At 39.9% G+C, this 14,190-nt stretch overlaps 1 protein-coding gene across 5 annotated transcripts in view; it reads left to right on the top strand.

The window, feature by feature from the left end:
* Positions 1-14,190, top strand: part of FOCAD (focadhesin) — a 120,238-nt gene that overhangs the window by 53,249 nt on the left and 52,799 nt on the right. For all 5 annotated transcript variants that reach the window (XM_048073499.2, XM_066987607.1, XM_048073498.2 and 2 more), the window contains one exon: positions 1,461-1,587. In XM_048073499.2, coding sequence (XP_047929456.2) covers positions 1,461-1,587 — 127 coding nt within the window. The remainder of the gene's footprint in view (positions 1-1,460; positions 1,588-14,190) is intronic.

Genomic DNA, 14,190 nt, shown 5'->3' with positions numbered 1-14,190 from the left:
TTTGGATTTTATAATAAGTAATTGAAAGTACATATAAATAATTTTAAAATTAACATTAAATAGATGTCATCCTGAAACAAAACAAGTGTCCCATACTGATCCAGAACAGAAAATTGAAGCATGCCAACTGCAAGTCGTAATAAGAGTAATGAATTATTGTAAGAAACAGCTAAGACTTTTGATCTATCCAAAGAAAGACTGGGTGCTTTTCTGAAAAGTAATTTTTTGTCACATGCAAATTGGTGGTCTTTATTTAGATCTTATAATGCTGGCTGCAGAACACAGTTTAACAAATCTGTCTGGATGGCATGTTGATCCTTTCCAGTTGTCACAATCCATGAATATTAGTACTTAGTAATAATTTACAGTTTCTGTAAAGATTATTTTTAAACACATTATCAATTACTTCTGGTTTTGTGTACGTTATACCATCTTTTTTGTTTGTCACCTATCTTTTGGGTTCTATTTTTCTCTTTCTTTCTCAAAGGTCAGTTACTAACAGAAAGCTGGAATGAGTCAAAATAAAGATGGAGTTTTAATATTTAATTTTATCAAACAGCATTTTTCCAAAAATACTAAAAAAAAATCCGAAAGAAAAGTGAACATCGAGAGAGGAATTTAAATGCAGCTGGAATGTTTTCTTTGACAAGTAAATGCTGTAATTAACGTTCAGGTATAAAGCACTGTTCATAATGCAGTTAGAAATTACTTGGAAGAAAGTGCGAGCAATTAGAGAAAGCCTGAATGTTCTATGCATATAAATCACCTCAGCAGATGCTATTTACCCAAAGTTCTTACAGAATCAGTGAAAGGATCTACCGAATCAGTAGTTGAAGGTTTTTTGTTTTTTGTTTTTCTTTGATGTTTGTTTTGTTTTGTTTTACCCTGAGAGGCTGAATGGATACTAAAGGACTGGAAACAAACAGGTAGTCCATGAAGTCATTGAAGGAGAGAGACCAAAGAAATAGCTGAAGCAAAAAAGTATTTGAAAAGAAAGTTCCTAGCTGATGTAAGGATGATTTATCAGGCCAAACAAAGTCTTTTGTTGCCAGAATCTGTAACGATACACAGCAGTGAGTGCCTATAGAGGACTACAAGAAATAAGCAGAGGGTAGTGTCTTTAATAGCACACAGCAGATTTTTTTTTCTTGGCAACTTCTTGATGGTATAATATTTTCCAATACATCCTTGGAAAAAGAGTTCTATAACTTAACTATTTGATGATTTATTATTTTTTTTAATTTCAAACTTGATGCTTGCTGATTTACTTCTGTCTGACCTTTAGAGCTCTCTACCACTTCCTCCCTAGTATTTTTTTTCCTCTCAGTTTGTCTGTGTCAGTAGTTACTTGTACAGAACCAATACTTAATGAGTTTTTGTATATCCAGTAGAATTTGTGTGTACGCATGAATACTGTCCTATTATCTTAATGGTTTTTTTTTTTTTTTTTTTTCCTTTAGGCCATACCAGCATGGAGCAGACATGTTGGCTGCTATTTCCCAGGTATTAAATGACTGCACAAAACCCGATCAAGCTTCACCTGCTGCTATAGTATTGCAGGGTCTTCAGGCACTTTGTGAGGCTGAGGTAAGGTTAAATTGCCTTGTCACTGTGTTTCATGTTTTGCTTGCGGACATTTTTTTTTCCTCTAGTAGACTTTATTTTTTGAGTGCGTTCAATTCTCACAGATTTTTTCTTCTAGTGAATAGAATTTCTTTCTTGCAGCATTAGTTAACTGTTCCTGAGAGACTGTACTGTGATTTTTCACTGCAGCAGGTCAGCCCTCAGTGCTTGGGTTAGAACTGAAGTCAGCATCACAGTTTGTGTCAAAAACACCCTTTCATGCATTTTTTCCTTCAGATATGAAAGGAACAGCTGTCTGGCACATAATTCTGATTGGCTGAAAAGTATATAAATAATCTCATTTGTCTTACCTTCTTCCTGGACTACCCTTCTGACTCTTATTCACATAGTTTACCTGGTAGGGAATGGAATCACTTGTAATGGGGAGGCTCCTGTTTTAATGTAATGCATTCATTAGCAATGATAAGGACAGATGAGCACTGGAACATGTTGCTGTCTCTGTTCTTGGAGGTTTTTGAGTTGCATTTGGATAAAACCCTGAGCAACTGGGCCTGATCTCATAGTGACCCTGCTTCAAGCAGGAGATTGGACTAGAAACCTCCTTTCCAACCCAAATTGTCCTGTGGTTCTGTGAACCCCAGAGTTAGGATCCAAGACCCCTTGTTTTCAGTGACATCCCAGACGTGGCGATGCAGACGTGCTTAGAATCATCCTCTGGACACACTGTAGACTGTGCAGGCTGTCTGAGTTAGTGGACTAATGATAGCCTGCAGGAATATGTGATTACCCGTTCACTGCAAACAGCAATTTTAAGTTTATCCACTTCCTGACTCTTAGTGCAGTGTTTACCGCATTTAAGCTGATCCAGTAAAAGATGCCAGCCATTAGCACATTATATGTGTGCAATCACGTCAACAGTTCAAGAACAACACAGAAAGTGGTTAGTAGTGCATAGACATTACTATTTAATATAGTTAAATAGCTTCAAGCAATGGGTACAGAGAACCAACTTGTTCAGGGCAATTAATGTATTTGTTTTTGGTATGCCGTTTGGCTCTTCTTAAGCTCATAGACATTCTTTGAATGCTGGCCTCAGTATTGGTGGTGTTTTCCCAAGCTGGATTATGTTTAGACTTTGTTTTTTGCAAAGAACCAGGAGCTAAGTCTATGACAAATAGACTATCACATCCTATTAAAAAAACATCCTTTGAGAACAGAAGTACTGGACTACTGGTGAGAAGTGGGAAGGCTGAGACGACTCATGGTACTCAGAGTAGAAGAAAGGGAATAATGACTTTATGGACATTGAACATTTTCCTTTCCTAATTCTTACAGGCCATCTTGAGCCTGCTTTGTTTCCCTAACTTCATGACAATGTAATGCTTTGAGAGACTAGACCTGTCATGTTGGGATACTGAAACTTTAATAGAGTATATTCCCTTGTGTTTTGGTAAACTGGGTAACCATTTGGGGGTAAGTAATGCAGTGTATCTTTTACTTAGTATTTAGATTCCAGTCTGCAGAGCAGAAATCTGACAGGTCGTAGTCAGAGCGCTTTGTTTCGGTACTTTCTCACTTTCTGCCGCTGTCTCAATAGATAACCATGTGAAAGGGATTTGATCTCTCTGAGCTTTTCAGTCTGTAGCTGCTTAGGCACAGGATTTTAGTGAGCACCTAATTTTTAGTCAATTTCTGCACTGGTATAACAAGCTACATTTTCCTATGTTTAGTGTTGACATAGTTGATGAGGGAACTGTATACGTTTGGTGACTTGTCAAAGCAGGGTTCTGAGAGTCTCAGAAAGGCTTCTTTGTAAAAGTAATGCTGTAGTAAAAACTTGCTGTAACATTGATTTTTTTGGTCAAATGTTGTGAAAGAATAGTTTTCCAGTTCATTGACTGCAGTAATCATTTGGTGTAAATGTAAAGGCTTTATGCAAAGTAAGTAACACCACATGAATAGCATTGGGAGTATTAGCTTTGCTTTTTGCATGACTTACAAGGAGGGTGAAGCCCCTTTTTTATTTTATTTGTGTGTCTAACTAAAGGTTTTTAATGAGTAGCACACAGTGACTTGCGCATCAAAAATGTAAAATACACACAGTTCTTGCCAGACCACATTTCCTGTTTCTGGGCAAATATTATTATTTTTTTTTTTTCTAATGTGATTTCAACAGAAGTCAGTGTATCTGCTATGAGGCCATCTATCCTGGCTTCTAATTGGTTTCATGTGTCAAGTACTGTATGGAAGCCAAGAAACATTCAAGAATGAAAATGCTAAGCATAGTATTTTAAGCCCCTTTCCAGCCTTTTTGTGGAAGTGGTTTCTTGTTGTTTACTTCCTCAATCGACATTTGTTTGTTTTATTGATCAGAAAGCAAACAGCAGAGCAATATAATGAACTGAAAACTTATGTGAGAACAAATTAGGTTGACTGAGTTTGACATTTAGAAGGAATTACAAAGCCAGATGTTGTTTAAACAGCATACACTTAATAACTGTATTCGTAAAAACATGAATTTGTACTGAGATATTATTGTAAAACCATTACATTCTTCTTGGACTCGAAGTTTCTGTCTCTTTACCGGGTCTGATTCATGGCTCACTCTCATCTTCCTTACTTTGTATCACTGGCCTTGTACATAGTTAACAACCTAATTTATATTTGAACTCTTCAGCCAGGAGTGTCTTACCTGTGCAAATAGATGTTGAAGGCAGATGCCAGGGTCTCCGCTTTGTGCCAGAATAAGCTCTCTGTATAGGTAGGAGTTTTTCATAACAATGAATGAACAAGTAAAACAAGTTGCCTAGAAACCTTATTGGCATGTGCTGAGTCCGGCTGGTCTGCTGAACACTTAGAGTCAGAATATTTGCAATAGTAAGGATACATTTGATTTTCTGATTGCCTGTTGCTGCTGCTAAAAGTGCCTCTGCTTCTTTTTTTCCATCTGAACTTACTGAATAAAAATCATGTTACCAGCTTTACTTTCAAGTCAGCTACCAAAATTTGTTTCAGTGTGTGTTCATTGCTGGTGCGACTTCTGGTTTTTGAAAGCTGGAAGTATCAAAGGTAGGTTGGCAGTGTAAATATGATTCTTCTTCCTATTATTGTATTATATTATATAATTATGAACAGTTCCTCTGAAACCTCAACATCTTAGTCTTGGAAACATTTGCTACAGTGATCTGGCATTTTCTGTGGCATACCAATGTAGTGTAGCCAGTGTTAGCACATTTTCTTCTGTCTTCCTACTTATTTTTGCTGTCCCAAGCTTTTCTATTGTATATATTTTGTTAATTCATTTGATTTTTATTATCAAAATTCTAGCATCGTCTTCTGGTTTCAGCAACAGAATAGCGAGTACTCTTGCAGTCTTTGTAAGAAATGGAATATAGCAATAGCTTTCTGGACAATGAGTAGCTTCAGGAAGACTGAAATCATTGGTGTATTTTAGGTGAAGAAGTTACTACTTTTTCTAAGCTTAGTTAGGAAAATTTGATTTTCTTCAGAACACATAATATGACAATAAATATATGTAAATATATATATACACAATAAGTATATTAAAAACTAAATGTTATCTTAAACTGTGCAATTTAAAACACTAACAATGACTTTTAAGTTGTATTTTACATCTCCCGTTTGGTCTTCATCTATTCATTGCATGCACAAAATAAATTAAGGAAAACTGTGATCTAAATGCTTAGCAGAAACTGGAAAACTGTGTAGTCCACAAAAATTTCCATTTTGTAGCTGAAACTTCATTGTAAGCATTTCACATTTAAGTGCAGACAGAATGGATAGAATGATCACAGCCAGCCTTTTTTTGTGGAAATGGCGCTGAGGTGTGGTTCTGCTGTTAATGCTCAGAATTAATAGAAGGGCTTCTGCCTCTGCAGCACCATCATATCAGCTGATTTCATAGAATCATAGAATATCTTCAGTTGTATGGGACCCACAAAGATCAGACCCAATGTCTGAGAGTGCTGTCCAAACACTTCTTCAACTCCAGCAGACTTGCTGCTGTGACTGCTTCCCAGGGAGCCTGTTCTGGTGCCCGACCACTCTTGCGGTGAAGGGCCTGTTCCTAACATCCAGCCTGATCCTCCCATTTTGGAGGAATGTTGGAATACTGGGCAAAATATGTTTGAAAGACAGATGGGTTTATTTACTCTGATTTACTCCTGTATTGTATTTGTCTTTAAATTTCAGAAGGCAGCAGGGGTCTGTTTTTTGTTAACATAGTGGGTTGCAGTTATGTAAAGCAATAGTATGACCTTTACTTTTGCAAGTTGCAGGTATTTCTCTAGTTGGCTGTTAGGTATAACACTTAATAGCAGAGGTTCTGTCTGGTGTCTTTTGCTGAAATTACATGTTCTGAAAAGAGTCAGGTAAGTTTTGTCCTAGTTGTGGTTGAGAGGAGATGGAGGATTTCAGGCAATCATTGTGAAAGATGTGGGGTTGCTCTGCAATAAATGGTGAATAGAGTGTGTCGACATGGGTACCATCGTATTTATTATTTGGGTATTCAGATTCAAAAGATTTTACAGAAAAGCAAGAGAGGAAGACAAATAATTGAGGAATAACCACCTGAGAATCATGTGGGGACAATGACAGACTGAGGAATCTGGTTTGTCTTTCTGTTGAACCTACCAGATTGGTTTTAATAAGAGCTACAATTGTACTGGGGTACCGTTTTTCTTTTTTGCATACGCTAGTAAGTGATCTCAAGGTTTCTAAGAGGTGATGGAGTTGTTTAGAAAGCTGTTAAATAAGGGCTATTCACAACTGTGTTTTCTAGGTTAGAAAGCAATCCTGGTTTGGTCAGTTTTTCAAAATGCCCTAAGTTTTGAGCAGAATAAATGTCTTGACTGAAAAAAAAAAAAAAGGAGAAAAGCCCTCTTCTTATATGATGCTACCTCAGGATAGAAAATTTATAGGCTGTAAGATGATAATTGTCGCACTATGCATGCTAGTGGTCACATGGAGTGATCAGCTGTGTCAACCACAACCTTGAGAACTGCTCCTACACAAGTGTTGTGGTCCACAATCCACCTAACAGGAGAGGTAACTTGCTCCTTGTAACTTGCTTCTCATTATTTCTATTGCTATTTATCTGCTACTTTTAGAGCAGTAGGTCACATGAAGTAGGAGTGCATTTTATCTCTTTGACATCAGGAAATCTTAGCTTTTATTTTTTTCCCTTCTAGCAAATACGTTTCTGTTTAGTAGGTTGTCCAGAAGTAAGCTTGCCATTTTAAAATAAAACTTCAGTATAACAAGAAAACACAGTGCATTGTTTTATATTTGTACCAGAAGTACTGAGAGCTCCGAAGTTATATGGTTGTCATATAACTTCGGTTAGGAAGATTGCCTTTTTAATGGTCTTCTTACCTGTTATCTGAAAGTGGATAATGTGTGTGATACTCTAGGAGAGAATTAAATGAAACTGTCTTGGTTAGGTTATCATTTAGTAGTCCTCCTTTAATCAGACTCCACTAGTATACAAATTTATTTCTGTTCCTAATTCAAGGTGTATTTTCTGTTTCCAGACAATCAGCTCATTACCAAGTTAAAAATTCAAGATAAGTTTAGTAAGAACTTACTGTGTTAATAGACATGTCTGTTCTTCTGGGTACTGAAGAGATATTTCTCATTCTTGCAAATAGTGTGTTTCAAGAGATGGGAAGGGGAGGCATCGTTTTCACTCCCAATGTAGTCAGATTAATTGTTTCTAGCCTTCAGTGTTCATTACCATAGAAATATTCCCATGGGTTTTCAATTCATAAATTGATTCAACTCAAAAGGCGTCTCCAGTTTTTGAAACTGTTCTCTAAAGTGTTCTTTGCAGGCAGTGAAATGACTGCTTAATTCAGCAATTAGCTATGATATTGAGCATGTTGTTTTTCTCAATGCGGAGTAATGCTAAAACTGTCTTTTTGAATGCTTTTATGGAATATGTTAATAAACATCTCTTCATTTAATTTCATTATATGGGTGGATTTGTATTTGTCTCTGAGTCTTCCATTGTTTTGTTTTAATTTCATAGATCTGGAAAAAAATTTTGTAGCAGTTGCACTGATTGTTTAAGGAAAGGTTTTAATTTGCAGTTCTGGTATGTTTCCCCTTTAAAAGGCTCAGTATATACTTTTTTTTTTTTCTTTTAGACTTTGAGTCTATGCCCTGCATTGTTATGGGTTTGGGTGTTCGTGTTTGTTTATTTTGGTTTTGTTTGGTTTTTGCTTTGTGGCTTTTTGCTCCATTGTTGTTGTCTGAAATCTGAAAGATAAATAGTAGCAACAGATAACTACTCTGACAGTATTATTTTAGACAAAGTGACAACATCTGAAAAGTGAAATTCTCCACAGGGAGCAGTGTGGGATTTGATCAAATGCTGCTGGGAAATTATTGAAGTTTTCACTAGAATATATTGCTCCTTACAGAGAGAAAATATTGGCAACTGGAAAAATCTTGCAAGGAAAAATGGTCAACTTTTTGTACCCATAATAGTGTCTGTTTTCCTATGGAATACAAGCACTTCTCTTTGTGACCTTTTGGACTTCAGCTAGAACTACACAACTGGCTGAATATCTTATACTCATTTTCTAGTGCCTAGAAGTGCCAAAGATTATATTGTATTGACTACTCATTGAACCATCATACAGATCCTGAAAGACAAAAATAAACCAGGTAAAGCTTATTTTTATATCCAGGAAAAGCTAAGTAGAGCCAATCTTGTTACTGCTGTGCTGTAATTACACTAGCAGTGTGCATAGGTACTCATTATTTTCTTCACTATATGAAGTAAATTGAATAAGTTGTGTTGAATAGCTAAGTAGTAGTAAAGACTTAGTCTTTCAGCTTTATTGAAGATAGGATGAATACTGAAGACACCACTGATGGCAGCAACTCTTCTAACATAGAAACATTCTGAACACCTCACCCTGAAAGTTCTCAGTGTTACCAGATACTGCAACATCCTCCTCTGTCAACTCTCAGAAACAGGCTCGTTGATGAATTGACTGCTTCTTTTTTCATATCAAGTGTACATTAGTCCTACAGATAAATTTACCTAATAAAGAGTTAGAGATGAATGGTTTAAAAAAAAAAAAAAAACTTCTGATAAAACTTATATCAGGAGAAGTGGATGTGGGACAGCCACATAGAATATCATCACAGAATCACAGAATGGCTCGGGTTGGAAGGGACCTTAAAGATCATCTAATTCCACCCCCCCTGCCATGGGCAGGGACACCTCCCACCAGACCAGGTTGCCCAAAGCCCCATCAAACTTGGTCTTGAACACCTCCAGGGATGGGGCATTCACAGCTTCTCTGCGTAACCTGTTCCAGTGCCTCACCACTCCCAGAGTGAAGACTCTCTAATCTGCCCTGCCTGTATTTGTGCTTGAGATTGCCTTGACCCAGGTGCAGGTGGTTGATTTTTATTTTAACGAACTAATACCTTGGGGTGCAGGACCTAGCACTTGCCCTTGCTGAGTTTCATGAGGTATCATAGAATCATAGAATCATAGAATATCCTGAGTTGGAAGGGACCCTTAAGGATCATCAAGTCCAACTCTTGATACCGCACAGGTCTACCCAAAAGTTCAGACCATGTGACTAAGTGCACAGTCCAATCTCTTCTTAAATTCAGACAGGCTCGGTGCAGTGACCACTTCCCTGGGGAGCCTGTTCCAGTGTGCAACCACCCTCTCTGTGAAGAACCCCCTCCTGATGTCGAGCCTAAATTTCCCCTGCCTCAGCTTAACCCCGTTCCCGCGGGTCCTGTCACTGGTGTTAATGGAGAAAAGGTCTCCTGCCTCTCGACACCCCCTTACGAGGAAGTTGTAGACTGTGATGAGGTCTCCCCTCAGCCTCCTCTTCTCCAGGCTGAACAGGCCCAGTGACCTCAACCGTTCCTCGTACGTCTTCCCCTCCAGGCCTTTCACCATCTTTGTAGCCCTCCTCTGGACACTCTCCAACAGTTTCATGTCCTTTTTATACTGTGGTGCCCAGAACTGCACACAGTACTCGAGGTGAGGCCGCACCAGCGCAGAGTAGAGTGGGACAATCACCTCCCTTGACCTACTAGCGATGCCGTGCTTGATGCACCCCAGGACACGGTTGGCCCTCCTGGCCGCCAGGGCACACTGCTGGCTCATATTCAACTTGCTGTCAACCACGACCCCCAGATCCCTCTCTTCTAGGCTGCTCTCTAGCGTCACATCGCCCAGTCTGTACGTGCAGCCAGGGTTTCCCCGTCCCAGGTGCAGGACCCGGCACTTGCTCTTATTGAACTTCATGTGGTTGGTGATCGCCCAGCTCTCTAACCTATCCAGATCCCTCTGCAAGGCCTTTCCACCCTCATTCGAGTCCACAACTCCTCCAAGTTTGGTGTCATCAGCAAACTTGCTCAAAATACCTTCTATTCCTACATCCAGATCGTTTATAAAAATATTGAAAAGTACCGGCCCTAAAATGGAGCCTTGAGGGACACCACTGGTGACCGCCCGCCAGCCTGACGCAGCCCCATTTACCATAACCCTTTGGGCCCTGCCCGTTAGCCAATTGCTCACCCATCGTATGATGTTTTTATTTAGCTGTATGGTGGACATTTTGTCCAGTAGGATCCTATGGGAAACCGTGTCAAAAGCCTTGCTGAAGTCCAAAAAAATCACATCAGCTGGTTTCCCTTGGTCCATCATACGGGTGATCTTATCATAAAAGGAAATCAGGTTAGTTAGGCAGGACCTGCCCTTCACAAACCCATGCTGGCTGGGACCAATGACTGCTTTGTCCCCCAGGTGAGCCTCAATAAGTTCGAGAACCATCTTCTCCATGATTTTACCAGGCACTGACGTGAGACTGACAGGCCTGTAATTGCTAGGGTCTTCTTTCTGACCCTTCTTGTAAATCGGCACAACATTTGCCAGCTTCCAGTCTACCGGGACCTCTCCAAATTCCCAGGATCGTTGAAAAATAATTGAGAGAGGTTCCGCGATGACGTCCGCCAGCTCTTTCAGCACCCGGGGATGAATCCCATCCGGACCCATGGACTTGTAGGGATCCAGGTGGAGTAGCAAATCCCGCACACGTTCAGGGTCGGTTGGGAGTTTGTCATCCCCACCGTCCCGGTCCTCTAGCTCAGGGCACCCTGGGTCCCGAAGCCCATCATCGGCATTGAAGACAGAGGCGAAGAAGGCGTTAAGCGTCTCTGCTTTGCCTATGTCATTGTCTGTGAGGAGACCTTCCCTATCAAGGAGCGGCCCTATGTATTCTTTAGTTCTCCTTTTTCCATTCACATATCTGAAAAAGCCCTTTTTATTTTCTCTCACAGACACAGCCAGCTTCAACTCAAGGTGTGCTTTGGCCACACGAATTTTCTGCCTACAAACACGAACGGCATCCCTGTATTCTTTCCATGACACCTGGCCCTCCTTCCAGTAGCGAAACACTCTCTGTTTCCGCCTAATCTCCATTAGAATGTTCCTGGTCAGCCACGCCGGCCTCCTGCCCCGCCTGCCTGACTTGCGATATTTAGGAATTGCTTGATCTTGTGCTTCTAGGAGGTATCGTTTAAAGAATGACCAGCACTGGTGGACATCGAGGCCTTCAAGAGCAGTTTCCCAGGGGACCTTGCTGACTAGTTCCCTGAGCAGCCTGAAGTCCGCTTTCCCCATATCTAGGGATGAGGTTTTGGTGGCACTTTTCTTTCTGTCATTGTAAATTTTGAACTCAACCACTTCATGGTCGCTTTGACCAAGGCAGCCACCAATCACCACATCTCCCAGCAGACCCTCTCTGTTTTCTAGCAACAGGTCGAGGAGGGCACCTTTCCTAGTTGGCTCCGTTAGCACCTGCACCAAGAAGTTATCATCTAGGTGCTTCATGAACCTCCTGGACTTGCTCGTGTCAGCCGTGTGGCACTCCCAGTTAATGTCTGGCAAGTTGAAGTCCCCCATAAGGACAAGGGGAGTTAATCTCGAGGCCTCTCTTAGTTCTGTAAAGAATAATTTATCGGCGCTATCGTCCTGGCCAGGCGGTCTGTAATAGACTCCCACAACGACATCCCCTTTATTCGTTCGTCCCTTGATCCTTACCCAGAGGCTCTCAACTTTGCCATCTCCGACCTGAAGTTCCACACAGTCCAGCCCCTGCTTCACATACATCGCCACCCCACCACCTCGTCTACCCTGCCTGTCCCTCCTGAAGAGCCTGTAACCATCTATCGCAACACCCCAGTCACAGGACTCATCCCACCAGGTTTCGCTTATGCCGATGATATCGTAGTTGCAGGACTGGGCCAGGACTTCTAGCTCATCCATTTTATTCCTCATACTGCGTGCGTTCGTGTAGAAGCACTTCAGGTGCGTCTCCTTACACTCAGCACCTTGTGGATCTGCCCGAAGGACCTCACTGGCACCCAGCCCCTCTGATTCTAGCGTACCTTCCCTTAGGTCTTCACCGGCGTGCCTGGTTTTAGCCCCTTCCCCCTTCGACTCTAGTTTAAAGCCCTATCTATCAGCCCTGCCAACTCCTGACCAAAGATCCTTACCCCTCTCCGAGAGAGGCACATCCCATCTGGTGCCAGCAGGCCCTGTGTAGCATAGACCTTCCCGTGATCAAAGAACCCAAAGTTCTGCCGGTCACACCAGTCTCGAGGTATGTATAGACCCACCTCTCAAGCCTGTCAAGGTCCTTCTGGATGACATCCCTTATTTGCTCAGTATCTCTGCACCAGCTTCTGAAACCAGTTTATGAAATCATTGTGCTCTAGCTGGAGAGTGAAAGCGGATCTTTTCATGTGAGGTCTTAGAGTCTGATTTAAGCTCTCAAAGCTGAATACAAGAAACACATGAACACACAAAAAAGGTGACTTGCATGATCTTATGCGTCAGCAATCCAGTAGTTGTCTATTAATTAGGTCTTATGGCAAAGAGGAATCAGGAAACAAATAATGAAATAACTTGTAAATATTTAAGACAAACTCTTACCCAGTACGAACTACATGCAGGAATGTAGTACAACTGTGCATCTTTTCTGTCAGTATTCCTTTTTACAGTTCGGAGAAATCAAAGCAGTTTCATTCTTCCAAGGTCTCTAAGAAAATAAAATTCTAATGCCTGCTTCCTAATCCTTTCTTATCATTCAAAAACTTAATCTCTCTCTCTACTGTAAAATTTCATACTAATAATCTGTGAATTTCTGAATTTCTAGGCATAGCATCTTAAATGCCTTAATGAGTAGTTGCTAACCATTATATAGACTCATGACTTTGAATTACAGATAATTTGGTAAAGTACATAAGAAAAATTATGAACTTAAGCACAAAAAGTGATCTCATATTTAGTGAGACTGTTCATGTATTTAGAGCTATGCTGAAAATAGAATATCTTTTTGTATTGAGGCCTGGAAAATGAAGCATGTTTCCAGAATATTCTTCCAAGTACCTTGCATAGGAATGAATTATCTATTGACTTAATAAATAGAACCAATATTTTTTTTTTCTGTGAAACAACACTGTAATACAAGGGTTGATGAAAATGTAATTTATAATGCACTTGTGAGCCATGAAAGTCGGAGCTGGCTGGGGCGAAAAAGTCGAGAGATTTGCCATTGCATATCAAGTGCTGAATGTGAATGGGGAAGAAGTTCTTCAAATGGAACTGAATCTTACATAAATTTTGGCTATTAGAGTATATAATAAAGATATATACATATTTATATATCTGTTGTGCAGATCCATAAGACTTAGCATAGTTTTAGCTTAGCATAGCTGTAACACTTTCCACTTCATCTTGGATGGGAATGAGAATTCTTTTCTGATGGTCTTTTTTTGCCACCTAACCCCCAGGACTGTTACGTTTTGAAACTTAATTACTTAGCTTTCCCTACAGGTATTAAAGAGCAAGGTAGAATTCTTTCAATGTGGTGTTACCTTTTTGTTAGAGGAATTGATTTATTTTTTCATCCATGCTTTCTAAGCTGAAAAAATATCAGCCTCAAAATCACACCTTGCAAGGTGCTCTGAGTATTGGATTTCATTATCTGTAATGACAAGGTACTTTGCTTTCCAGGGTACATTTGTCCTATAGCCCTATTGGCATTCTGAATTGAAAAAACTACAAGAGCATAAATTTCCAGTTTATACTGGATTCTTTGTAGGATGGGTGCCTGCAGATGCTCCTTGTTTTAGCTGCATTTCCCAAATTTTGGTGTGGTTGATTTTTATTTTAATGAACTAATATCTTGGGATTGCAGAAACATATCTGAGGGGCTTCTATCTATCAGCTTCTATTTAATGCAAAGTAACTTTCTGGCCCCTAATAGGACTGCAAGGGGAGATTTAAAAGGGTCAGGCTAGCTACTGTCTGCTGAGGACTTGGAATGCAAATTAGAAGACCCCAAATTAATAAATTAATAGAATAAAAATAAATTCCATGATTTACAACCAGTTTTACAGTATTTCTAAGTTAACAGTTAAAAGCATGATGTTACTGTTTGTCTTCCTCACAGAATGATTTTTTTTCATGTTTGTGGTTCATTTTTCCTTTAATGTCAGTTGATCAAGAAATGAACTGCTTAGTTTAGGGCTCATGAAGTT

Source organism: Anser cygnoides, chromosome Z (assembly GCF_040182565.1).
Source record: "Anser cygnoides isolate HZ-2024a breed goose chromosome Z, Taihu_goose_T2T_genome, whole genome shotgun sequence".
Classification (NCBI taxonomy): Eukaryota; Metazoa; Chordata; class Aves; order Anseriformes; family Anatidae; genus Anser; species Anser cygnoides.
Note: the sequence above shows the minus strand (reverse complement) of the source record. Positions and strands in the feature narration are given on the sequence as shown.